Genomic DNA, 24,373 nt, shown 5'->3' on the forward strand with positions numbered 1-24,373 from the left:
AAATTTTTGGATAAAAAAATTAATAATTAAATATAAAAGTATAAATTTATATAAATTTTTTAATAATTTTAAAAATATTATTTAAAAAAGAAAGAATACGGTGGCCCACAAAATATACAAAACCGGTCCCTCATTCCTCGAAACAGGAAATCCATTTCAACCAGATCCAAGCTATTCAAAGGAAGAAGAAGAAGAAAAAGAAGAAGAAGAAGAAGAAGAATCTCAACCCCTTCTATTTTCTTTTTCTCAACAGCACACAGTACTCTTCCTAAAGACACACCATAAGACAAAATAACCTTTCTTTTTAACAAAATTGTGAAATTGAGTTGATTTGAAGTCAAAATGAAGGATGATGATTCTCTTCCAACATCCACAGCGGCGGCGACGGTAACGGGAACGGCGACAATTACGAAGAAGGAAAGCTCCGATTCTAATATATTTGGGAAAGGCCGGTATAAGTTCTGGGCTTTAGCTGCCATTTTGCTTTTGGCATTTTGGTCAATGTTCACCGGAACAGTCACTCTTCGTTGGTCTGCCGGTAATCTCAATAGTCTATCCGATGACTTTGACGCTCCCATCCACGACGACCTCGACGTCCTTGTCAGTCTCTCTTTCTCTCACTGTTTATATGTATATGCATATTTATTGGTATTTGGATGGATCTTGGCTGATTTTGGGTTGGAAATTGTAGGAAATGGAGGAAAGGGAGAAGGTTGTGAAGCATATGTGGGATGTATACACCAATAGCCGTCGGATCAGATTACCTCGATTTTGGCAGGAGGCTTTTGAGGCTGCCTACGAGGAGTTGACTAGTGATGTCCCTGGGACTAGAGATGCTGCTATTTCTGAGATCGCCAAGATGTCCGTCCGCTCCATTGTTCTCGATCCGCCTCCTTTTCAATCAACGGTGAGTGTTGTATTTCAGGGCTTTGTTAACCTGCATTTAATTTTCAATTGCTGAGTAGAAACTATTTGCACATGGATGGTGATATGATTGGGAATTCATTTTCATTTGTTTACTTCGTTTTACACTAGTTTTGGCAAATACTCATTGCCATTAGCCATAAGTTGATTTGGGGTTAGGAGTTGTGGTTTCGCTTTTGAGTTGCTACTTGCTACTTAAAGTTTAGAAAATTTATGGCTTAGCCAAATGGGCATTCTCAATATGTTCAGAGCTGAAGTTTGCAATGATAGTACATCTTTGTGCCAGCATGATAAATTGATGAAAAATTATAAGACTTTAGACTGTTTTCTTCAGCAATTTGAATCTTGTGCTTGGTTTGGTAGAAGTTGTTATTGGTTTTGGATCCTTTTTGATCCCTTGGCCAACGCTATATAAACTAGGAAGTGTAGGTTCAGCCCCAACCACTTTAGCAGTGGAGCATATCTGAATTGGAATTTAAATTTGATGCTATGGCTCTAAAAAATGGACTGACTCACTAGCCTGTCCAAAGGCCAATTACATTGCTTGTCCCTTATCAAAAGTTTTTACCTGCCCAATTGAGGCTTTCATCCTTTGTTAAGAATTGCTACCAGATTATATTCTCATCCAGGCTCCAGCCCTATATGTCTTGTCTTGTCATCTCTAACTCTCTACCAGTTTATCTTTTAGGATGTCTTGAAAATGTGTTAAAATTACACAATCATGTTGTTTCCGTATGAACAATTTCATTGTAATTATTATACAGCAGATGTGTTGTCATGATGTAATTGTTTGCTCAGATAATGCAATTAGTTACCTCTAAGTTGTTGATTATTAAACTAGATGTTGAAGAACATTAATGGTGAGGTCCTTTTGGGCCTCACAAAGCTCATCTCATCTTAACTTAACTGTAGATCTAACTAATTGGTGTTGCTTAAATGGATGCTTGTCATTCATTCTGTCTATCTATCGGTTATATTTTCCAAATATTTAGAAATTAAATCCCTTCATGAATTGTAACTCCCATCTTTTTGGGGTCTTATATGGTTCTTTTTATTCCATCTACTTAAATTTATTCCACCTACTGTGAATCTGGTGGCTTATTGTGCACATGGCTAAATTAGCTTAAACAACCTTCTTTTAACTTTTTCTTCAGTTGGTACTACCTTACCTTTTATCAGATATGTTTATCTCTTATTCTAGCCATTCTTGCATTAACATACACATTTTAAGTTTTTAGCACTTTTATTTTACCTATTTAACAAACTTTGTTTCATTTTATACCCAACATTTGGAGCTGCAAATTTTGACTAGCCTCTTCTTTAGACTCTTTTATATTATAGAATTTGTCTAAGTTTAGTAAGTCCTTATAACATTTAGGGATGGCAAAAGTTCTCGAACCCACCCCGCCCCGCCCTATCCCGAACCTGATCAATTTTCCCCCACCCCGATTAATTTTCCCCAACCCTGCCCCGACTCCCATTTGTGCGGGGTGGGGACGGGATGACCTTCTCCCTGCCCTGAAACCCGTAACCTGCCCACAAAGTAATATATTATTATTTTTTATTAAAAAATAATTTATTTTTATATATTTATATGTGTTTCAGTGGTGGATTCAAAATGTCTTGTGAAAAGGTTTCTTCTTTAAATATACTTCAAATGAGTTATTAACCACATTCATAAATGAAATATTTGTTTATGAATCTAATTAAGTAAACAATAAGTCAACTTTTATTAGAATTGATTTACTCTAAAATCAAATCCATTCCTTATTTCAAATCATCACATCCAAACATGGACTATACTCTATAAATACATCAAGATCTCTCCTTGTAGATTGCTCTCAGGTAATTCTTGTTTATCAAGTTTCTTTATAGCTCCATTCTTATTCCTAGATTAATAAATTTTTGTTCCTTTCACTCAATAATGTTCGCAGTTCTTAGTATTAATCCCAGACCTAGTTTCATCATTTAGTGTATGTACCTGTGTACATGATCCAAAGAAACCTAGTGAACTCATTCCCTAATGCAATAAAACTTTCCTTGGAAGCAGTCATGTTGTTTTCTCCCCTAGATCTATGCGACCTATGTGAAGATTTTTCCTCATTTATTTAATTTTTCCATTCCTCTAAAAGAACAGCCTGTATGGTTTAAGGCTATAAACTGTAATGACTTAGGTGTCACCAAACTAAAAACAAGTTTTACCAACATATTCTAATGCCTATTCTTTTAATATTTATGAGTCAGTTATGACATCACACTTTAGATTTTGTTCTCAATTATACGTCCCTTTTTTGTGGGTATCTATTTTGTGCCGGAGTTTTAAACTGTATTATTAACTTTTTGCTAACCCTCCTTTCTTGAACACGGAAGTGCCAACTAGCAATCTCTCTGGTAAATTACATCTATGTCACCTGAACTTCAAACGCTGTAACATAAAACTCCCTTAACTTTATATTATAATATAAAACTCCCTCAACTTCAATTTAGCTAACATTTAAACCTTATACCTATTACAAACACTGATTTGGCACTTTAGCTGATTTTTTATTTTTTAAATTAAAAATAAATCTAATTTAATTTTCTCTCTCTATGTCCTTTCTTCATGTCCTTTCTCTCCAAGATTCCTCCTCTCTGGTTTTTGTCTCAGTCATGATCTCTCTCTCTCTCTCTCCTCTCTAGTTCTCTGGCCAGCCTGTCCCTGTCTATTTCTAACCTCCCTCATATGTCTGTCTTGCTAAAAATATCATTGAATCTCACATAAATCAAGTGATATTGGGCAAAAAAAGTCTCTGCAATTTGTTATCCAACTTTTTCTTGGTTACTGTCCTCTCATGGTAGATGGCAAGTTGAAGAACCCACTTTCCCTAAAACATGCGTCAGCAGCTGAGTAGATGGAGAAGTAATGGGTAGAGTTGATCACAAATTCTACCCAAATGGCTTCACCAATGGCATCTAGATACAGAGAGCTTAACATTTCTCCTATTTATAAATTTCATACTAAAGATTTAAAAAGTGTTCCACTTACAAAGAAATTGCTGCAAGACCAATGATTTGAAAACAAACAATAAATTTTGTCTAGTGAGTCAAAGTGAAGCAAAATAAATAAATAAATCTAAAGACACAATACAAAAAAAAAAGAGAGACTTACCTCAACTTGATACTCGAATTTCTCTCCATAAGTATTGACAGCCTGTTTCTCGGTTATAGCATCCTTGCACCGGATAACAATTCAATCATTTTGTGATTGGAGAAGGGATCGTAGAGAAAGGACATGAAGAGAGGACATAGAGAGAGAAAACTCAATTGGATTTATTTTTAATTAAAATATAATAAAAATTTTAGAAGTGTTAACATCACCATTTAAACCAGTAAATGGGCTATCAAAGGTCATACGGGTTTTAATGTTAGATAAATTGAAGTTGAGAGCTCTTATGTTACAAATTGAGGTTAAATGAGTTTTATTTTATAGCGCTTAAGTTTTGATAATTTACCCTCTCTCCCTGTTAAGAATCCCTATTTTCAAGTGGCTCAACATATCCTAAACACTTGATCACTTGGGCTAACTTTTTTAACCCTTACCTAAGGCTGCCCTCACTAACTGAAGATCATATGTAGCATATCACTCCTAGCAAAAGCCTTAGTTAACTTGGGTTAGCTTTCAATGCACCTATGTAGTGAATTCTTTTCAGGATTCACGTCCATAATCATTAGATGTTACTCCATCTATGAGCTAGTCATCAACTTTCCACAAACCTACATCTTTGCTTGGGACCATTAATTCACATCTAAGCATAGTGTGCTAGCAGAGTTTTGTGTGGGCCTCATAATTTAATTTGATAGTTGTGCTAATCAGCTGCAAGGTTGAATTGGGGCATTTGATTGTTGTATTTTATTTTTTCTACCTTTCAGGTTTGCACAAATAACAGTGATTATGAAGGCGGAAATAATTAATGATTATTACATAATCAAATGTGAGGAGATTTAAATGTCCTACATTGCATTATGATATTTTGGCCTTGAAATAAAACTGATATTTGATTCAGATTTTTATGATAGATAACAAAAAGCTTGTGTACTTGTCTATTTTTGTTTGATGATCGAGACTTTTTTTTTTTTGCCCAAATAATCGAAATAAGATTTAGAGAATTTAACTAGACATTGGCCCTGTATTTTTCTTATCAATGCTCCAGAGTGCGCGAGAATTAAACAAGAGTCTGAAGTTAGTAGGGAAAGGTGTGGCAACTGCAACTTCAAGGAGCAGCGATAAATGATGTGAAGAAAATAAAAACCTTAGGCTTCAATCTACATAATATTCTACAGGGGCAATTGCTCATGTGTTGCTGCAATCTGTGACATGGTGGAAGGTGAAGCATACTCGGTTCTTCGCGGTTTCATAATAGAGACAAATTATGTACTTAATTAGGTTCTTGTTCTTCCAAGGTTTTGTTGGCACAATCTTGTCTTATGGCTGGACCTGAAATAACCCTTTTCAGTAGATGAATTCAGTGAGAAATTTTGATCTTTTTTTATATAAATTAATTAAAGTGAAAGAATTACTTTTTAATTCTGCATTACTGTTCCTAAATGCATGTTAATGGCATGTGCAAATGTATTCTAGGATTTAAGGGCCCGTTTAATTTGCATATTTTGCATATTGGAGTTGAAATTAGAATTGGAATCAAAATTGAGCGGACTAAGAATGGAATAGTAAATTTTCATTATGTTTGGTTCATTGCCGAATCGGAGTCAAATTCCTTGTCAAATATTTGATTTGCATATATAAACTGCAAAATTAGAATCAAACTTATTTTGTACTTAAAAAAAATTAAATTAAAATAATTTTTTTATACTTTTATATTTTTACTTTTAATTTTAACTATTATAAAAGAATATAAAAATAATATTTTTTTATATTTTTAATTTGAATTAATTATAAGTAAAATTATAATTTTTTTAATTTTATTTAATTATAAGTAAGAATAAAAATAATACATTTTATCCTTTAGATAACTAATGTTAATTATATTCAGAATTTTTATTTAAATCAATTATATGAAAATATAAAAATTTTATTTTTATTGCGTTTCATTCTAGTTAGGTATAATTAGTTATAATTATAATGTTTAATTTTAATTATTTATATGAAAATACAAAAATAATAGTTTTATATTTTAATTATTATTACAATTATTTTATTTTTTATTTTAATTAATTATTTTAATTATTAAGATTATTTTAATTATTATAATTTTTAATTAATTATTTGAAATATAAAAATATTTTAATTATTATAATTATTTTAATTATTGTAATTGTAATCATAATTTTTATTTTTATTTTTAATTAATTGTTTGAAATATAAAATATCATTTTTATTTTTTTAATTTTAATTAATAATGTTAAAATATAAAAATTAAAACATTTCAATAAATATGATTATTGTAATTGTAATCATAATTTTTATTTTTATTTTAATTAATTGTTTGAAATATAAAATATCATTTTTATTTTTTTAATTTTAATTAATAATGTTAAAATATAAAAATTAAAACATTTCAATAAATATGTGGATAAGATAATTATTCTCATTCTTTTGTTTTGATTCTCAGATTGAAAAGAGAAATGATGACTCTTGTGAGAATCATATTCTTAGTTTGCGGGATGAAAATGAAAAAAACAATTTTTAAACATTTACAAAGAAAATTATTCTTATTCATTTTTATTTTTGGATCAATTTTTAGTAAACCAAACGACGCCTAAAATAAGATATTACAAAGGTATGATGATAGAAATTAATATGTGAATTAGTGTTAAGGAATTATTTAGGGGGTATTTGATTCATCTGTTGTTGAGTGCAGCTAATAGCTGATAAATACCCAAACAGGTGAATTTGAGTATTTGGTAAGTTTTAAAAAATAAAGCTGATAGGTTATGGGTAGTTGATATGGTACCTATCCGCTATAGTTTTCTCATTTTATTTTTTATTTTGATCATATTATCATTTTTTATTTAACTCAAAAATTAATATTATTAATATTTTTATATTTTTCATTTATAATTTTAATATTTTAATTAATACATTTTAATTTTATTAAAATATTTTTTATTAATAACATAAAATGTAAAATATTTATTTATATCTAAAAACTTAAAATTAATTATAAATTTTTTCTTTATTAACAATAATAATTACTTTATTATTTTATCTATTTTTTAAAATGATTTAATTAATTTTTAAAAAATTTAATTATTTTCTTATTTTAATAATAAAATAAATAATATAATATAATAGATTAATAATTATATTTTTATTTTAATAATATAATAAATGATATAATATATTTAATTTGATAATTATATATTTAATTTAATAATAAAATAAGATAATATAATAAATTTATAATTTAATATTTATTTTAATAATAAAATAAATTATATAATATATTTTTATTAGTCATTTCATATAATAACAGTAAAACTTAAACATACTATCAATTAACAGTAACAATTATTAACTGATAGTTATCAATTATATTTAACAGTTAAACAGTCTCCATCCTACCAAAGATGAGATTTTTTGAATTCACAAAAGCAATTATTATTGGTGGTAAAAAAAAAAAAAAAAAAAAACTATTATCGGTGGTAACACGGGTTTTACTCTTCAATAATAGCTGCCAAGCGCTAGTCCCAAATAAATTGGGCTATACTCCTTTCAAACATCTTATTTCACTTTAGCTTTTTAACGTGTTTACTTAGGAGCTTAATTGCCGACTTTGAAAATTAAAAGATCTAATTGAATGAAAAATATTTAGATATTCAATTGAAACTTAACTTATAATCCAATGATAAGTTTTTGCATTTTTTCTGTTCAATGCCTATCTAAATTTTATTCATATTTATGATTATCGAAAAATTAACCTTAATAATTAAAATTAAACATTCACTTATTTAATATGATTAGCAAATAATTACACAAACAACTTAGAAATTAGAATGTGATATTAAAAAAAATCGAAACCTGAATATAGTTATACATATCCATTTAAATTATTTTTAATATATATATATATATAAATTATAAAATAAAAAATAAAATACAACTGCTTAATTAAAGCGTATATTTTTATTTAATTGCTGAATTACTTATGCGGCTAGAACCGCATTCGATTACAAAAAGAGATCAATCGGAACCATAACTAAGCAATCATGAGAAATTATATAATATAATCGTTATTTCAGATCGGATGACTTACATGGAATGATAAACTAATGAAATTCATACAATAGATATAAATAGGTCCCATGATATTTAGTTTTTTTCTATGTGATTGAAAGCAATTTCTTTTCTTTTAAATAATAACCACCTTGTTTACTTAAGGGCCTGTTTGGTTTAACTGTTGAATACAACTGATAGCTGTTAGTTGATAGCTGTTACTGTTAGTTAATAACCGATAACTGATAGCTGATGATAGTTGTTTTATGTTAAGTGTTTGGTAAAATTATATTTAGCTGTTGCTGTTGATATGTGAAATGACTAATAAGGGTATATATCATATAATTTATTTAATTTTTAAATAAATATAAAATTATAAATTTATTACATTATATTATTTATTTTATTATTAAATTAAATATATAATTATTAAAATAATATATTATATTATTTAAATAAATATATGATTATTAATCTATTATATTATATCATTTATTTTATTATTGAAATAAGAAAATAATTATTTTTTAAGATAATTAAATAATTTTAAAAATATAGATAAAATAATAAAATAATTATTATTGTTAATAGAAAATTTACAATTAATTTTAAGTTTTTAGATATAAATAAATATTTTATATTTTGTGTTATTAATAAAAAATATTTTAACAAAGTTAAAATAGGTTAATTTTTAAAATTACAAATAAAAAATAAAAATATTAATAATATTAATTTTCAAGTTAAATAAAAAAGGATAATATGGTTAAAATAAAAAAATAAAACCAAATAAGCTATCAGCTGATGAGAAACAACTATAAAAATAGAGCTGATACAAAGCAGCTGATGGGTATCATATCGGTTGCCCATCAGCTATCAGCTATAATTTATCTGTTTGGATGTCCATTAGCTATCAACTGTACCCAACAAGTAAACCAAACACCCCCTAAGTATCATTCTCTAATTAGTTTGCTATTCTATTTATTAATCCTATATGGAATAACAGGATTAGCATATAATTGCTCTGCTAATTATTAAATGCACTTGGAGAATTAAAAAATAGTACTCTCTCTCACAGAAAAGTGAGTCCTTTTTACAATATAAAAAATGAGTCTCACATAACTATAAAAAAGTATACATATACATTAGGTGCACCTAATAATTTCTTATAATTACTGAACAATCAATGATGCTTTCCTATTCACCAGTGGAAAGGAAATTCTAGAAAAACTAGGAAACGCGTGAATATGTCTTGCACTGGGACTTTGATAGCATATTGATCCTCTTGTATGCGAGTCAAATATCAATTTCATTCATAACAAATTTTATAACATTCCTTCCTTTCTATTCAATTCAATGCCGATTCATTTTAAAATTTTCAGTGCAAAGGAGTATGATTCTTTCTCAGTGGATGGCTCTGTTATTTCTGTTGATGCTCTAAAACAGAAAATTGTTGAATTAAAGTATAAATCTAAATCTAATGGCTTGTGTTTGGGTACTAATTTGGACCTTGTGGTCATTAATGCCCAGATGAATGATTATTACGCTGATGATGTGCTAATCCCTAACAATACTAGGGTTCTGATTCATCGTTCCTGGATCCCGGCGTCGTAAGCCCATCGACACTACAACTATTGTGGTTAGTGAAAAGCAACGGCCACTTAGTTCCTCTTAATTGTACTGGTTCTAGTTCTTCCAAGATTAGCTCTGAAACTGCTGTTACTGCTTCATCCAGAAGCAACCCTGCAAATACTGGTGTTACTTTCGTTTGTTCAGGTACTGTCACTAGCTTGTCCACAACAAAACCCAGTGGCGACAATGGATTTCGATACGACGATGGGTTTGGGGATGATGTGTTTGTGATTTCCAGAATGAAGCCAGTTCAGTATAGCAAGTCAACTGTAGATGCAGAATCTGATGAGGACAGCAAGATTAAGGCTTTAGTAAATACTCCAGCCTTGGACTGGAGGCTAGAAGGTTCAAATGGTGTGAAAAATGGTAGGGGTTTTGGTTGATTGGCAAAGAAAATACCACCAAAGGGTTATGTATGTCACAGATGTAAGGTACGAGGACATTTTATTCAGGACTGCCCAACAAATAGAGATCCAAGTTATGATTGCAAAAGATTGAGGCCTCCCACTGGAATTCCCAAGTCGATGCTGATGCCAAACCCAGATGGCTCTTATGTTTTGCAGCCAAATGATTATGCTTTTGAGAAGAAAATTTTTGGCTGCTTGCCTTCAAAGAGATCCTGGTCTGTTAGTGATGTTCCACTAGAACTTCTCTGTCCCTTGTGCAAGCAAGTAAATCAAGGATGTTGTCTTGACTAGCAAAGTTGTTTCAAGAGCCTTTATGATAAGTGTATCAGGGTCCATCTAATCACCTCTAAGTTCAAATGTGTTTGTGGGGCAACAAATATCCTTGCTGATTATCTGATTCCAAACATGACACTTAGGGACACAATTAATTGCATTTTGAAATCTGGTCCTGGTTACAGCAGCAGTGGTGAAAATGCCAAAAGCAACTCTTTCCAATGATATGGAATTGGCTCACTGTTCAGAACCTTAGATCTCTACAACAAAACCATCTGCAGAATCATTTCAGGAAGAGCAGAAGCCATCACCTGCTGATGTAGAAGACGGGGCAAATAAAAGAAAACTTGTTGATGCTCCACACTAGATGACTAAGAAAGCTAGAACTACAGGAGCAACTGATGTATCTAAAGCTACCATTGGGTCAATGAGAATGAAAGACACAGCATCACAAGGAGGTGTCATGGGGGTTGAGGAAAAAGTGCAGCAAAAGGAGATATCTAGTGAGGTAAAGAAGAAAAAGAAAGAGAGAGAAGTGGTCAAGGCTGAAGTCAAGCAAAAGGTGGTTTGTGGTGAGAGAGGAAAGAAAAAGAGAGGAAGAAGTTGTCAAGATGTTGAGACTGAGAGCTATATGATGCCTTATTGATTCTTATGCATATAATCCATACAAGGTTGGTGTGCAGGTGGGGTTGGAAGGATATATGACACCTTATTATGCTGCTGGTGCGATGATCTATGGATTGAACTCCTTTGGAACATCATTCAATGGTGTGATGAATCAAGACACTTTTAGTATGTAGTGAATGGCTGATAGGAGATGACACTGTGGGTTCAAAGCTCGGATGTTGACTTTTAATAGCAACCGTTCCCCTTTTTCTAGTTTCTTTCGGGGCTAAAGGTATAGTAGGAGAACATGGATATACGTTGGTCTAACCTTGACCAATCTTGTAATCGCTGTTTTAATATCTTAATAAAAACTCTCATATTCTTTTTTACAATAATTTTGTTGTTTATTTCATTTATATGTTCTCTCAGCGAATATGGCTTTCACAAAACAACATAAAGGGTGCAAGGAAGCCTGCAAGTATTGAACAAACAGTAGAACAAAGTGCCCAAATCTTCTTTTGGATTTGAAGAGCATTCATTATTAGCATTCCATTTTGGCAGCCCATTTCATGAGTGCTATATGATGAATTTTTCGAAAGATTATTCATATTTTTTTATTAAAAATTGCTCTTATTGCAGTTTATTAATATTATGAATCATCTTTTATAATCTAATGTTTGAAAATAGAAATAAAATTAAGTTATTGTGGTTCTTAATTAAGAAGGAGAGAAAATTAAAGAATAAAAAATAAATTAAAAACCTAAATCAGACTAGATCGTATTGGTCATCGGATGATTAAAAAAAAAAATAAAGAAAATACTGTTTGTTTTTGTCCTCCATTTTTGCTAATTATTTACACAAAAATTTCTTTCTCAATTTCGTCTTAAACCCATAAATGAATTCTATAGCATATGCTATTTCTTGCCCTTTTTAATTGCTAGGAGGAAGAAAATGCTCTGAAGTCAAGCCCCAAACATTGAAATCTACATCTTCAATCTTCCATTTCTCTATCATCTCCCTTTTGTGATTTGCAGACTGTTCTCCATATCTAAAAACTGTGACACGAGTCTTACCACTATGTGCAATATTAACTCCATCAATATACCGATAATCTTGCATTACAGATTCTGTGCTCGTCTCCCAGAACACATCATCATCATCTTTGTTTCTCATTCCTAGCAGCCTCGAGTCTTCAAATTGAATCAAGAGCCCTGATCTTTGGCTAAAGTATCCCCATATTGTGTGGTGAATTATCTCATAATTTGGTCCACTTTGTGCCTCACGAATTGCTGGACTTGTCTCTAGCTTTAGTATAAAACAGTCTTCATTGTTTATAATTTTCTCTCCAATGCATGTTGCATCTATAAATAAGTTTGCTGTGGACCTTGGGTCCAAACCCTGTCATCATTTCAGGTTACATCATAGTTTATTATAATCTACTGAAAGATTAGTTATATGAATGATGACTCAATTTATTACTTAATTTCATACACCAGAACCAAATATATGCAGTAAATAAATAGTAATAATAATAAATCCACAAGCATAAAAATACCTGCAAAAATCTGCGCAAGGGTCTGGGAGGACCCTTAGAAATGGGACCTTGTTGATTGGAAGAAAGCCTCCAAGAAATCTGGCCATTGCTTCCAGAAATGACCTTGCAACCTGAAACAACAAGCTCCAGGATCCATAAATCAGGATCTTTCTGCCAGAGGACGAACCCACCAGCTTCTTCATTTGTCTTTACTTTTACGGATTTGTCACCTTGATGAAATTCTGATGCTCTAATTTTCACTTCCCCTGTTACACACATGCTGTGCACTGCGTTTAAAGCTGCTGGTCCTCCTGTTGCTGCGATGTATTGTTGCACAATATACTTGGCTGTTGAAGCTTGCTGGAATCAAATTTAATTTCTTTTTTATTATTTAACACTAAATTACAATTAATATGAAGTTTATTTATATAGTATTTGATTGCTTACGATGGAACAATCTTTGACAGGCTTGTGAACAGAATGACCTACTTGAACCTGGAGAGGGATAAGAGGAGATCCAACCATGTAAAGAAGGAATCGAAGCTCGTTGATGCGTCCAGCAATGACTGGTTGTGACCATTTATCGGATGTTTGAGCCCTCATCCATGTGAGCATATTTTGCCAACGCAAGGTCACATTGCTGCCCATGCTTCTGAACATTTCTTCTGGTATTGGGACCTCAAGAACTGTCTCCAGCCCATCTTCATTGTCAATATTTGGACAAAGTTTCCTCATCTAAATCACACAAAACAACTTTATCTCAAAAGGGTTTGTGAAAATTTTGAGCAAAAAAAAAAAGAAAGAAAAATATGAAAGATGAAGATATTAAAAAATTAAAAAAGCTTGGGAGGCTTAGTTAGAGTCAAAAGGCTAATTCCATGCCATTCTCTTTCTCATGCCTATACCTATGGATGGTATGGTTGGGAGAATTAGGAATTAGAGAATTAGGTAAAGGTTGTCCTTGCTTGTAGGCGTCTTGTGGGCATCAATTAATTATTTTTGAGTTTCTATTTTTGGAAAATTACTTATTTCATTAGGAGAAATTATTGTGTGCTCTTACATTACAAGTTATCTATATAAAAAATTATAAATTCCACTCTTATAAATATGAAAAAGATAAAATTTTGTGTCTAAAAGATACATAGTATAATTAGCCTTTTGTTTCAGCATTTCTTTTGAAGACCAATTCATTAGCCTTGTTTAAGATTTAATTAGGCTGAACCAGGTTAGATTTTTTAGCTTGACATTAACCAAATTTTAATCGTTAATCACGATGGAATATATATAGAATCAATCATAATTTATTCAATCAATGCTTATAATAAAATTTTGATACATAGGATTGAAGTAAGCCTAACAGATAAGCTGCTCTTTGGCGTCTGAAAGTTATCATGTTGAAGCTTCATTACAAAGCCAAATCCAACCTATATTGATTTATACACTAATTTCATCAAAACACAAATTACAAATTTAATACCCAAACTACATAACGTTTGTTATTAGAACTATTTTTGCACTAAGAATAAAAGATTTTATAAGGATCTTTTCGTAGTTTTAATTCTCAGCCGTTGCTACTAAATTGTTTGAATAATTATGTTTGCTTCTCAGATTTTCTAAATTTAGACTCTTACCAATTTATTTTGCTTTAATTGAAAATTAAAATATTTTGCCATCCCTCCTTCTGCCTTACCTTTCTCTCTATCTCTCTCCCCCCACCCCTTCTCTCTGTCTCTCGCCCTCTCACTGACCACAACCATCACCAGCCAACACTGATTCTCTCTCTCTCTCCCTCTCTCTCTCTAATATTGTTGCCTCCATTGAAAATCAAAATCAACAAACCTCTCTCCCTTATTTTTCGCTCTATATCTGTTCTCTCTTTTCCTCCTATCTCCCTCTTTATCTTCGGAAAAAACTCTCTCCCTCCCTCAAAAGCATTCCGGCCTGTATTTTAATTTCTATCAAATTCCATAAACTTAAAATGAAATATATTTATATAATATTTGTTTAATTATATATATATTGATATATAATATTTTTTTAATTATATACATATTGATACAATAGGCTATTATTAAGATTTAAATTCAAAATCTGGTATATATAGTCATAGGAATGACTTTAATATTGTTAAATTAAAATTCATTAATTATATATAATATATTATTTTATAAATTATCTGGCTACCTCAAATATTATCTTCTAGCTTCTCCATGGGCGGAGAAGATGGTGCAGGAGCCTGTGAATTGCTTGAAGTAGGGGAAAGCGTGCTGAGAGCATGCTGATTGCTGAGTGAGAGGGATGGGATTTCAAGTATTTTATAATAATATTTTTTATGTATTATAATAATAATATTTGTTAATAGAAAGCATTTATGGTATTTTTTGCATTTTTTATTATTTTAACTAATAGAAGAAAATACACTTTTAAACGGAAGAACGAATTTATTGACCAAATTAAAATAGAGAAACAAACAAATTTGATTCTAATTAAAAATAAAATAAGTTAACTAGTTAATTTATCAAATTTTAAAAATTAAATAATTATTTATAATTCAATTAAATTCTCATATAATTATATTTAATTTTAATTTTTTACACATTTTTTTAATTAAAAAAATAATTTTTTTTATTTTAAATATAAAAAATAATAAAAAAATTAATTCAATTTATTTCTTATAAAATTTTATTTTTTAAATATGAATAAAAAAATTAATTCAATTGATTTCTTATAAAATTTTATTTTTTAAATATGAATAAAAAAAATTGAACTTCTATTACTGAAGCTTATTGATTATAGAATGGCATGAAAAGGTCTCTCCATGACATGGAGATAAAGAGATATAAGAAAAAAATAAAGAGAACTTTTTGTTCTGAAATTGCCATAAAATATTAATTCTTGAAAAATTTTAATTTTTAAATTGGAAAAGTATATAAAAGATCAACTAATTGATTTGGGTAATTAAAAACTCTATATTCCTTAAGCAAGATTTAGTGTTTGATTTTTTTAAATAGATTAAATTTTTATTCATAATAACTTCTTCAACGTAAATAAAATTATGTGTGATTACGTGAGATTTACTTTAAAAAAATAATAATAAAAATAAGCGTATGAAAGCATTGATGAACAGAATGATGACCGACTTGTTAGGCAAAAATAATTCCTCTGTGGAGGAGCATTTGAAAAGTCGAGTGATAAAATTGATTTGGTTAATTTTACCGATTAGGATAACCACATTTAGCAATCATATTAATTAATTAATTACTCTATTATCTTCCTAGAAATAGAGTAAGTGATTTCATTGAATTAAAACTCTAGAGCAACGCAAGCAAAATACATCTACTGCTAACTTCTAATTAATATGGTACAATTCTTTGCAAAGTCTTGCCTAGTGTTATAATCAAACAAACTCTCCCACCCATTAGCATATGCTACACGTTATTACTTCTGGGCTGAAGCTCCACACTCTCATTTCTAGCCCTAACGCCCTTGCTAAACAGTAACTCCATCTCTTCCAAGGACCTTCCCTTGGTCTCTGGGAAAAGAAAATAGAAGAAAAACCACCCAATCACTGATACACCAGCAAACAAGTAGAAGGCTCCACCTATAGTAATTGCTTCGTATAGTGAAATAAAACTCATAGAGATTGTAGCATTCATAAGCCTATTAACAGCTACACCAATGCTATACCCTTGTGCTCTTAACTTCAAAGGGAATATCTCAGAGCTGTAAACCCATGTCACAGGTGCAAGACCAATATTGTAAAAAGCCACAAGTACATATGTAGAAATAATGCTCAGGCTTAGAGCCCACAACAGGTTCTTTCCATTGTGATACTCCACTATGGTCAAGCAAGATCCTAAGACTGTTAGGGAAGCTACGATTCCTGCTGTGCTTGTGAGCAATAGGCGTCTCCTCCCAACTTTGTCGATCAAAAATGTGGCTATGAATATAAAGACAAACTTTGTCAGCCCTACCCCAACTGTTGCAAGCAAGAGCTTTTCCTTGCCTGTGACACCAGCTTTCTTGAAGATTCTTGGACTATATAGCACAACTGCTTCGATGCCAACTGCGTGCTCGAAGAAATGGATTCCAATCGCAGCGATTAGTATCCACCGGACTGCCGGTGTTGGCCTTAATAGCAGCTCTTTCCAGACCCCTTCACCTTGAGTTTTCTTTGAAAACTTGACAAAATCCTCATTGCAATTTTCATCTATTCCTGCTACAACTTTTATGTCGCGCAAACGAGCTTCTGCTTCTTCCTTGGAGTTGGATACTAGAAGCAAGATTTTCTTGGCTTCCCCTAAACGTCCTTGCATTACTAACCACCTTGGAGACTCTGGCATTTGTGTGATGCCAAAGGCTAAGATAATTGAAGGTATAGCTGCAATTCCAAGCATCAACCTCCAGCCAAGTTTCAGAGTCAACTTCCCAAAAATTACGTTTGAAATGTAGCCAAATAAAATGCCAATACTTATACCAAGCTCAGGCAGGGAGGTCAAGAAACCTCTGGATGATGGTGATGAAACCTCTGCAGAGTAAACCGGAGCGATCATAAGAGCAAAGCCTACACCAATGCCTGCGGTGCATCTTCCGGCCATTAGGATTCCATAATTTGGACCGTATCCCATCAGAACTGAACCAGTCATGAAAATAAGGCAGGCTACAACAATTGTGTATCGCCTACCAATGTAATCGGAAGTTCTTCCGGCGAGAAGCGAACCCACAAGAGCACATATATTCAAGATTCCGGCAAGGACTTCCACTTGTGTATCATGGATTTTCAGGTCGTCTTTTATGAATATCATGGCTCCACTCATTACACCAGTATCTATAAACAAAAATTTAAGACATTTTCAAAACCCAAAAACTCCATTTGAACACATAAAAAATCCAAAATACACAAAAACCAGCAAAATATGAGATCTAGCAACACATCAAATACCAAAAGAGAGGGAAGATAAAAAGAACATACCATAACCAAATATGATGGATATCATTGAAGCAACTATAGCGCATGCAGCTGCATACTTGTTAAATTTTGGTTGGATTTCTCCACCACCACCACCTCGTCCTTCCATAGAAGCCATGATAATTTTCTGTGCCTGTGAAAGTTATCCTTCAAAACTAGTAACTCTATTATGGATGAGACAACAGAAACACAAAGCTCTCAACTATATCATATAATTTCATAACTCTACTACCCTTTTGGTACTTTTGACAAATTTTTCTTGCTCTTGAATTTTATAATTTCTAAGATTTTTCAACCCACTAAACAATATACTTAACCCGCCATATTTATAGCAATTTCACTTAGGACTCTGCATAAATTTCCTAGACCAAAACGATTTGTGCCTATCACATTCCCAAAGGAATAAAAGAACACGTGCAAAAATAAAACACGTATTAAAGGAGTCAGTCTTTGTTTTTTCTTTTGTTATAATTGAGTAAGCGGTGCTTAATGCGAAATATTAATAAAGGATAATTATTATCCCCTAATTTTTAACTCTTTAGTTATTTATACATTTAAAAAAGATTAGATTTATTTTTTATCTCATAATTTTTATATTTTTATAATGAATTAAATATTACCATCTTACAAGGACTACGATAATAACTATCTATTTAAAAAGTTAAAATATTTAAAAATAATATTAAATTAAAATATATAATTTATCATGATTAATGATTATAATAATATCTTTGTAAAATTTCTCTAGCTCACTGCCTGATTTGCACACTTGCAAAGTAATCCGAATTATTAGATTTTATTTTCTTGCTTCGAATCCTAATTAATTATAATAAATTAGCTCCACTAGCTAGTCTTTTTCATTATTATTATTTTATATTAAGGAATTATCTCCTCTTGCTATTATCAATATCGATCCAAGGGTCAGATTAAGAATCACCAAGAAGATAGTTAAGGATTTATTATTTATTTTATATTAATATCATCTTTTCCATGACCCTAGTTAAGGATTTATTTATTATTAATAAAATGAAGCAGTAGCCTGCATCATATGCATGTAAAAAATTGCGTCAAAAATAAACATAATAATAAAATATAGGATGAAAAGAAAGAAAATAAGAAGTTAGCGATTTCCACATGGGAATTCTGAATTTCTTTCATGCCTATCAGATGGTGCAAATAATATATTCTATGCTATGATGGGTTAAAGTTGGGATAAGCAATGCAATGAACTGAAGAAGAGAAGGAGAAGGAAAGCACTTTTTGTTGCGGCCTGTGAGATAGTGGAGGGTGCAATAGTGTGCCCTCCATGTATTCTTCTCTCCTCCAATATTGACTTAAAAAGTGCGAGGCAAAAAGGGAAGATAAAAAGATGAGAGCGATTGGTCAAGCACGTCTTTCCCATTTGCCTACAGGGATCACCAAATCTAAGGAACACCACACTTCACATGGATATCTACTGTTTTGGTGAACGGGCACATCTAAGGTAGGCATTACCTACAATTAGCCCAGGGGACAGTGATTTCGATCTGATTTTGGATAGAAAACAGCTATTCCGATCTGTAAAATCCTTGGGAAGAAAAAAAAAAAATCAAACTGCAGGGATCAGTTCCCATTTTAATAATTTTAGTTTTAATTTTAATTTTGATTTCATTTGATTTAAGTCAATTTAATAATCGAAATTTTTTTACAGCCGATAAATTTAATCTCGTCCAAAGGAGAGAGAAAAGGTTTTGACTTTATATAAATCCATAACTATTAATCAATTTCAGTTTGATTTTAAATATGAAACAAATATTAGTCAGATATATTTATTTATTTTTTATTTTTTAAAATAAATAGATAATCGACATTTAAATTTTCAATATCTCTCTTATTATAAAAATAAATATTAAATTATTAAAATAATAATTAAAAAGTTTATTAAAATAATAATTAAAAAATTTATTAAAATTTTTTGAAAAAAGAAGTTGTGTAAAATTTATTGCCTTATATTAAGAGATAAACAGTCATAAAAATTGAAGTTAATTTATAGGTTGGAGTATGATCCTTCCCAACTAAAATCTAAACCCACGTTGCCGACAATATCAATCCTAATTTCTAAGCCTGTATGTCCTAACTTCCAAAACAATACTATATATCCAAATTGTCTACGTACATATGATCGCCGCCAGCCCTCCACACAACGCACTCTCAAAATCCAAAACGACGACGCAACTTAATTTTCCTTCTTCCTCTGTGGCCCACAAATTTCAAATTGCGTTTGGTTTTTTCCTCTACCAAATGGATAATAATAATAATAATAATAATAATAATAATAATAATAATAATAATAATAATAATAATATATTGGAAATCTTTGAGAATTTTCTAATATCTTATAAATTGGACAAAAAAAATCTTAATTAATATAATTACGCAAAAACTAATTCGCATTATTACCTAATTGCCACCATATTTAAAAAGAAAAAAAAAAACAACCTTCCCTCGATTGCGTTTCAAAACTGTGTGTGTATTGAAGAATCACAGTTTCTCTCCTGCAGATTTCTCCCATACTGCATGTCTATAGAGAGTGTTGAAGAAAATCCCAGGATCCACCGCCATTAGAGAAGTTTCCGGCTAGGTGTTCACATCGCAGAATAGTGTTTTGGCCTTTTGGCCATCTAGAGACGAGTGAGTGCACAGGTGTAGAGTTGGTGTACAAAGAGTTTGCATGTTGAGAAATATGTTCAAGCGTTATGCAGATGCCCCAAGTGAGATTGACATCATCGAGTGTGGGGTGTAATGGTAAGGCATCATAAGAATCATTAGATGTGCGGCTTTTTTTCCCCCTTGTATGAGTACTATTAAGACGCAATTATAATCACCAATTTAACATTATTATTTAAGTTTAATTAAAAAATTATCAATTAAATATATTAATTATCAATCAATAAAATTTTATTTTTAAATTAATTTTAATATATTTTAATAATTTTTTTAATTTATATATTAAAAGTTGTTAAAAGTTTTTAATTTTATTTGTATTATGGTTTAGCTCAACTGAATAGTACCATCTATTCTGATTTCATGGATTATCTCTTGAATCTCTTCTTTGCTTTAATTATATTTAAAGGTAAATTACTTTGATTTAAATTGAATTTATGAAAAGTTTATATTATATTTAATTTATTTATTATCACTTTTGAGTTTTTTTTTTTTTTTAAAGAAAACACATTAATCCATTAAAAAGGAGGAGCAACAGAACTTAGGACAGTACATATATCTCAGAACACGAGCCCGGTAAAATTCAAGTACAAACTAGAGAGATTAAAACAACAAAAAGGAACAAAACCAACGCAAGAAAAAACAAAGAAAACAAATCCACGTACAAATTCACTAATCAAGTGATGAAGCAGACTCCAGATTTCCATCTTGGGTACTGGATGTGTACTCATGGATTGGATTATGGTAGCTTGTACTCTTGGGGACAAGCTGAATACCCATTGATCTTTCGCAAACTGATGGGTGTGGAATAACCTATCTTAAATTCAATTTTGAACAACAATGGTTGCTCGGAAGAGATTTTGATCTCCAAGTAATTAAACTGGGTCAAGCATCTTATTTGATTTTGATTATTGATTCACATCCCAAATTGGTAATTAACTAAACTTCAAAGCCACACTTAATATAAAATAGTAATCCTAAACAATTATTGTTTTTATGCAAAATCAACCTAAGCAAGGTAAATTGCATAAACTTAAATATAGTATTAGAATCTACCACACTATAAATAAATTAATTGCAACCACAAATCCCACATGATTTGCTTAAGTTTTAACTAAATTTTGAAATTGGACATGGCTTCTAATAATAGTGTTGGTTGTTGATATTTGTTTTGGCGCCTTAAACGGAGGAAAGTGAATGCATGCTGCAGGCAGGGAGGGACTGGGACAGAGTATGATCAATGTGAGTGGCTACTGGCTAAGATAGACACAATCAAACAGTGGAAGAAGGAGCAACTTAGCAAAAGCATGCATGCCAGCAGGGAAGGGATCCTCCTATTTTATGCATCTAATCCCATCAACTGACAAAAGCTGTCCAATTCTTGGGAACAATTAAGTACGTATATATACACCTTAATGAGTTATCCAGTTTCAGTTTCTTAAGGTGGACAAAGAATCTCAATCTGACTTCCCCCCCACTGAATTATTACGACCTGCAGCAGTTTATTTTCTTTCTCTCGTCTTTTCTAAATTTCGAGAAGTGCAAGCAAGATTCTGGGACTTTTGGCGTGGCATTTACGATAACTGAGCCATCCCGCTCCCGCTCTCCATATCCAATTATTCATTCTTCGTTTTAGGCATGAGTACTGAATGTACCGCATGTCGATCACACACACCACCATTTAGCTGATTATTAAGCGTAAGCGTAAATTACATTAGAGAGTCGTAGATCTGCACAGTAGACGAGAGCGTGAACCGACTGGCCACCTGGTGACGATAACTTTTTTTTTTTTTTTAGAATTCTGAATTGCTGTATTTTTTAATAATTAAATCATATATATACTCCATAATTTAAAATTTTTTATATATAATTACTCAGATAATAAAAAAAAAAAATCCACAATAGTAAAGATATATCTAATGGAAAAAAATTCCTCTAATGACTATTTTAAAATAATGTTGAACGTGAGAAATTAAAATTACCAACTCCCTAAAAATGTTCTCCTTTAAAAAAAAAAATTTGAGATAAAAACATGCAAATATGCTGAATGTAATTAATAGAGAATATATTATATGTAATTTATATAATGTTTTCCAAATAAAAATGAGAAAAAATAATTTCCCTTGGACACAAAACCGAAGCATGGAGGCAATGAATAGGGGAATGTTGTAAGAAAGAGGAGGCAGTGCCATGAAAATGATGATGATAACTGTGAAGCAAGAGGAACATAAGGACCATAATTGGATGAGTAAATCCATGTGGACAAGTGGAGAGGATGACCACTCCGCTCCTCCATATTTCATCATATTTTCTTTCCTTTTTCATCTTTTTTGGTCAATATATGTCTAGTAAAGTGTCTGCTTCCTCATTAGCTCCGCAACTCCATCTTGTTCCACGCACATTCGAAATGCTTCCCTCAAATTTCAAGTAAAAAGTACAATTAAAGCTTTCGCATTTTGATTTAAGTTTAATTTTTCTTCAATGGAATCAGTCAATTGAGCGCATTGCGTATAGGGTAACTAAGTTCAGTCAAATTAATTTTGTCACCTTGAAAAAGCATTAAGTAACGTGAAAGATTATTTACAAGAAAACATGAGGAACAGCAACATATAAAAACCCTAAAATGAAGATCAAATTTGGAGGTAACTAATAACTAAAGATGAAGAACAAGAGCGATCTAATATCACTCTTACTATAATTCGATAAACTACGGATTAAAATTAACTAATTCAAAGAGCTCTAGAAACTCCATAGGTATTGGAACTTTCACAGAACAGATCCTCCCAAATCTCAGAGAAAGCCTCAACAATAACCCCATGATAATGCCTGGAATTCAAAGACAAGAAACACTGCAACAGTTTCTCTAAATCATTCACTTCGAACATCTGCTTCTCCAATATCATCTCCATCATCGACTTCTTGAAGTCCTCGTGTGGATCCTCCGATTTCTTCACCACTGCGAAGCTCTCCCTCACCTTCCCCTCCACCGCGCACGGTATCAGCCATTGAAACCTCGACAATCTCGCCGGAGATGATTGTGACTGGTCGCAACTCTTTCTCCCCTTCCCGTTAACGTATCGTTTTGCCCTCTTAACCTTCTTCTTGCGATGACGGATCCTGTTAAAGGGTGACTCACGTATGGTTTCTAAATGAGCGCTGCACTCTGGCGAAGAATAATCAATAGAGATGCTTCTGGTCGATGAAACTAATGTTTCTGTTTCCTCCTTGACCATATCATCTTCTTCTTCATCATTATCATCGTCCAAACCTTCACTGCTGAATAGTCCGCCATCAGCTGATGAACTGCTGGTGCGGATTCTTGGTGTTGTTTTCTTCTTCTTTTTAATCCGTCGTTTTTTCCGCTCGGTGTTCGGAGGAGGAGGTGGAGGAAGAAAAATGTTATCGTTTTCAAAGTGACCGGAAACCAAAGAGTTATAGATTTTCCGACGAGGAGTTTCGTCATACATTTTGGCCACAACGTGCCATTCCTCTTCTCTTTCCCAGTGAAACTCAGTCGGAGGAGGAGGAGGAAGTGGTGAGTTGTTGTGGTCGGTCTCAGAAAGAGAATGTGTAGTAGTCGATTTTGATGTGAAGCCGCAGCTGATTGAAGCGAAGGCTGAGGACATGTGACGCTTGATGGAGGAAGAGTGATGGTGCTTGGATGGAGGGACTGAGGGTGGGAGACGGAGTCTGACAGTAGAAAGTCCGAGAAATGAAGGGACAGGATTGGACGGGAAAGTGGAAGGGTCCTTGAGGCGGCAAGAATTGAAGGATGTGATTACTCGGGATAATTTGAGCTTGAAACGTTTCGCCATTTTTGATATCTTTGTCTGCAGTAGCTGCGCATAAACTGTTAGAGAAATGCCTGAAAGGTTCATATAGCGTGCGCGAGCGTGACTGCGTGTGGTAGACTCTTAAATCACATTTTATTATTGGATCAACAAGCAGTTAATTAAATAGCCTAGTCTCGCTTATTTCAGTTATTAAAAGACATTATTGACATGTTTTTCAAAGCTAGGTTTGAGAAAATTTATATTTTATATTAAATTCATCTTTAAAATAATAAAATTTTAAATTTATAAAATAAAATTATATTCATGTGATATCAGGATCAA

General features: G+C 31.7%; 4 protein-coding genes across 5 annotated transcripts; 1 reads left to right on the forward strand and 3 right to left on the reverse strand.

Annotated features, from left to right (window-relative positions):
* The first annotated feature begins 134 nt into the window (after window positions 1-134).
* On the forward strand, window positions 135-5,488 carry LOC110662744 (uncharacterized). Of its 2 annotated transcripts, none has more exons than XM_021821845.2 (3): window positions 135-600; window positions 692-907; window positions 4,834-4,966. In XM_021821845.2, the coding sequence occupies exons 1-3, from the start codon at window positions 343-345 to the stop codon at window positions 4,873-4,875; spliced, it is 516 nt and encodes a 171-aa protein (XP_021677537.1). In that variant the 5' UTR covers window positions 135-342; the 3' UTR covers window positions 4,876-4,966. The 2 variants fall into 2 exon arrangements, with proteins under 2 accessions (XP_021677537.1, XP_021677536.1); XM_021821844.2 differs by lacking the exon at window positions 4,834-4,966 and adding an exon at window positions 5,115-5,488 and having other exon boundaries at window positions 136-600.
* A 6,372-nt stretch (window positions 5,489-11,860) lies between these two features.
* LOC110662722 (uncharacterized) lies at window positions 11,861-13,479 on the reverse strand. Its single transcript, XM_021821801.2, has 3 exons — window positions 13,034-13,479; window positions 12,608-12,946; window positions 11,861-12,450 (listed from the first exon to the last, which is right to left on the reverse strand). Exons 1-3 carry the CDS (start codon window positions 13,319-13,321, stop codon window positions 11,983-11,985), a joined length of 1,095 nt encoding a protein of 364 aa, XP_021677493.2. The 5' UTR covers window positions 13,322-13,479; the 3' UTR covers window positions 11,861-11,982.
* A 2,429-nt stretch (window positions 13,480-15,908) lies between these two features.
* On the reverse strand, window positions 15,909-17,872 carry LOC110662743 (probable polyol transporter 3). The gene is made up of 2 exons (XM_058138559.1): window positions 17,559-17,872; window positions 15,909-17,414 (listed from the first exon to the last, which is right to left on the reverse strand). The coding sequence occupies exons 1-2, from the start codon at window positions 17,671-17,673 to the stop codon at window positions 16,015-16,017; spliced, it is 1,515 nt and encodes a 504-aa protein (XP_057994542.1). The 5' UTR covers window positions 17,674-17,872; the 3' UTR covers window positions 15,909-16,014.
* Window positions 17,873-22,796: 4,924 nt separating this feature from the next.
* On the reverse strand, window positions 22,797-24,157 carry LOC110662721 (transcription repressor OFP7-like). The gene has a single exon (XM_021821799.2). The coding sequence runs from the start codon at window positions 24,134-24,136 to the stop codon at window positions 22,988-22,990; it is 1,149 nt and encodes a 382-aa protein (XP_021677491.2). The 5' UTR covers window positions 24,137-24,157; the 3' UTR covers window positions 22,797-22,987.
* Between the last annotated feature and the right edge of the window lie 216 nt (window positions 24,158-24,373).

This window comes from Hevea brasiliensis, chromosome 16 (assembly GCF_030052815.1).
Source record: "Hevea brasiliensis isolate MT/VB/25A 57/8 chromosome 16, ASM3005281v1, whole genome shotgun sequence".
NCBI lineage: Eukaryota > Viridiplantae > Streptophyta > Magnoliopsida > Malpighiales > Euphorbiaceae > Hevea > Hevea brasiliensis.

What these genes read in the sequence shown, in the direction of transcription:
- LOC110662744 (XM_021821844.2), top strand. Translation starts at nt 343, where the DNA reads ATGAAGGATGATGATTCTCTTCCAACATCCACAGCGGCGGCGACGGTA. An exon ending in ACGACGACCTCGACGTCCTT is followed by an intron (nt 601 to 691) that starts GTCAGTCTCTCT and finishes TGGAAATTGTAG; the next exon opens with GAAATGGAGGAAAGGGAGAA. An exon ending in CGCCTCCTTTTCAATCAACG is followed by an intron (nt 908 to 5,114) that starts GTGAGTGTTGTA and finishes TCAATGCTCCAG; the next exon opens with AGTGCGCGAGAATTAAACAA.
- LOC110662722 (XM_021821801.2), bottom strand. Translation starts at nt 13,321, where the DNA reads ATGAGGAAACTTTGTCCAAATATTGACAATGAAGATGGGCTGGAGACA. An exon ending in CTGTCAAAGATTGTTCCATC is followed by an intron (nt 12,947 to 13,033) that starts GTAAGCAATCAA and finishes ATTTGATTCCAG; the next exon opens with CAAGCTTCAACAGCCAAGTA. An exon ending in CCTTGCGCAGATTTTTGCAG is followed by an intron (nt 12,451 to 12,607) that starts GTATTTTTATGC and finishes AAATGATGACAG; the next exon opens with GGTTTGGACCCAAGGTCCAC.
- LOC110662743 (XM_058138559.1), bottom strand. Translation starts at nt 17,673, where the DNA reads ATGGCTTCTATGGAAGGACGAGGTGGTGGTGGTGGAGAAATCCAACCA. An exon ending in ATCCATCATATTTGGTTATG is followed by an intron (nt 17,415 to 17,558) that starts GTATGTTCTTTT and finishes TTTTGTTTATAG; the next exon opens with ATACTGGTGTAATGAGTGGA.
- LOC110662721 (XM_021821799.2), bottom strand. Translation starts at nt 24,136, where the DNA reads ATGAACCTTTCAGGCATTTCTCTAACAGTTTATGCGCAGCTACTGCAG.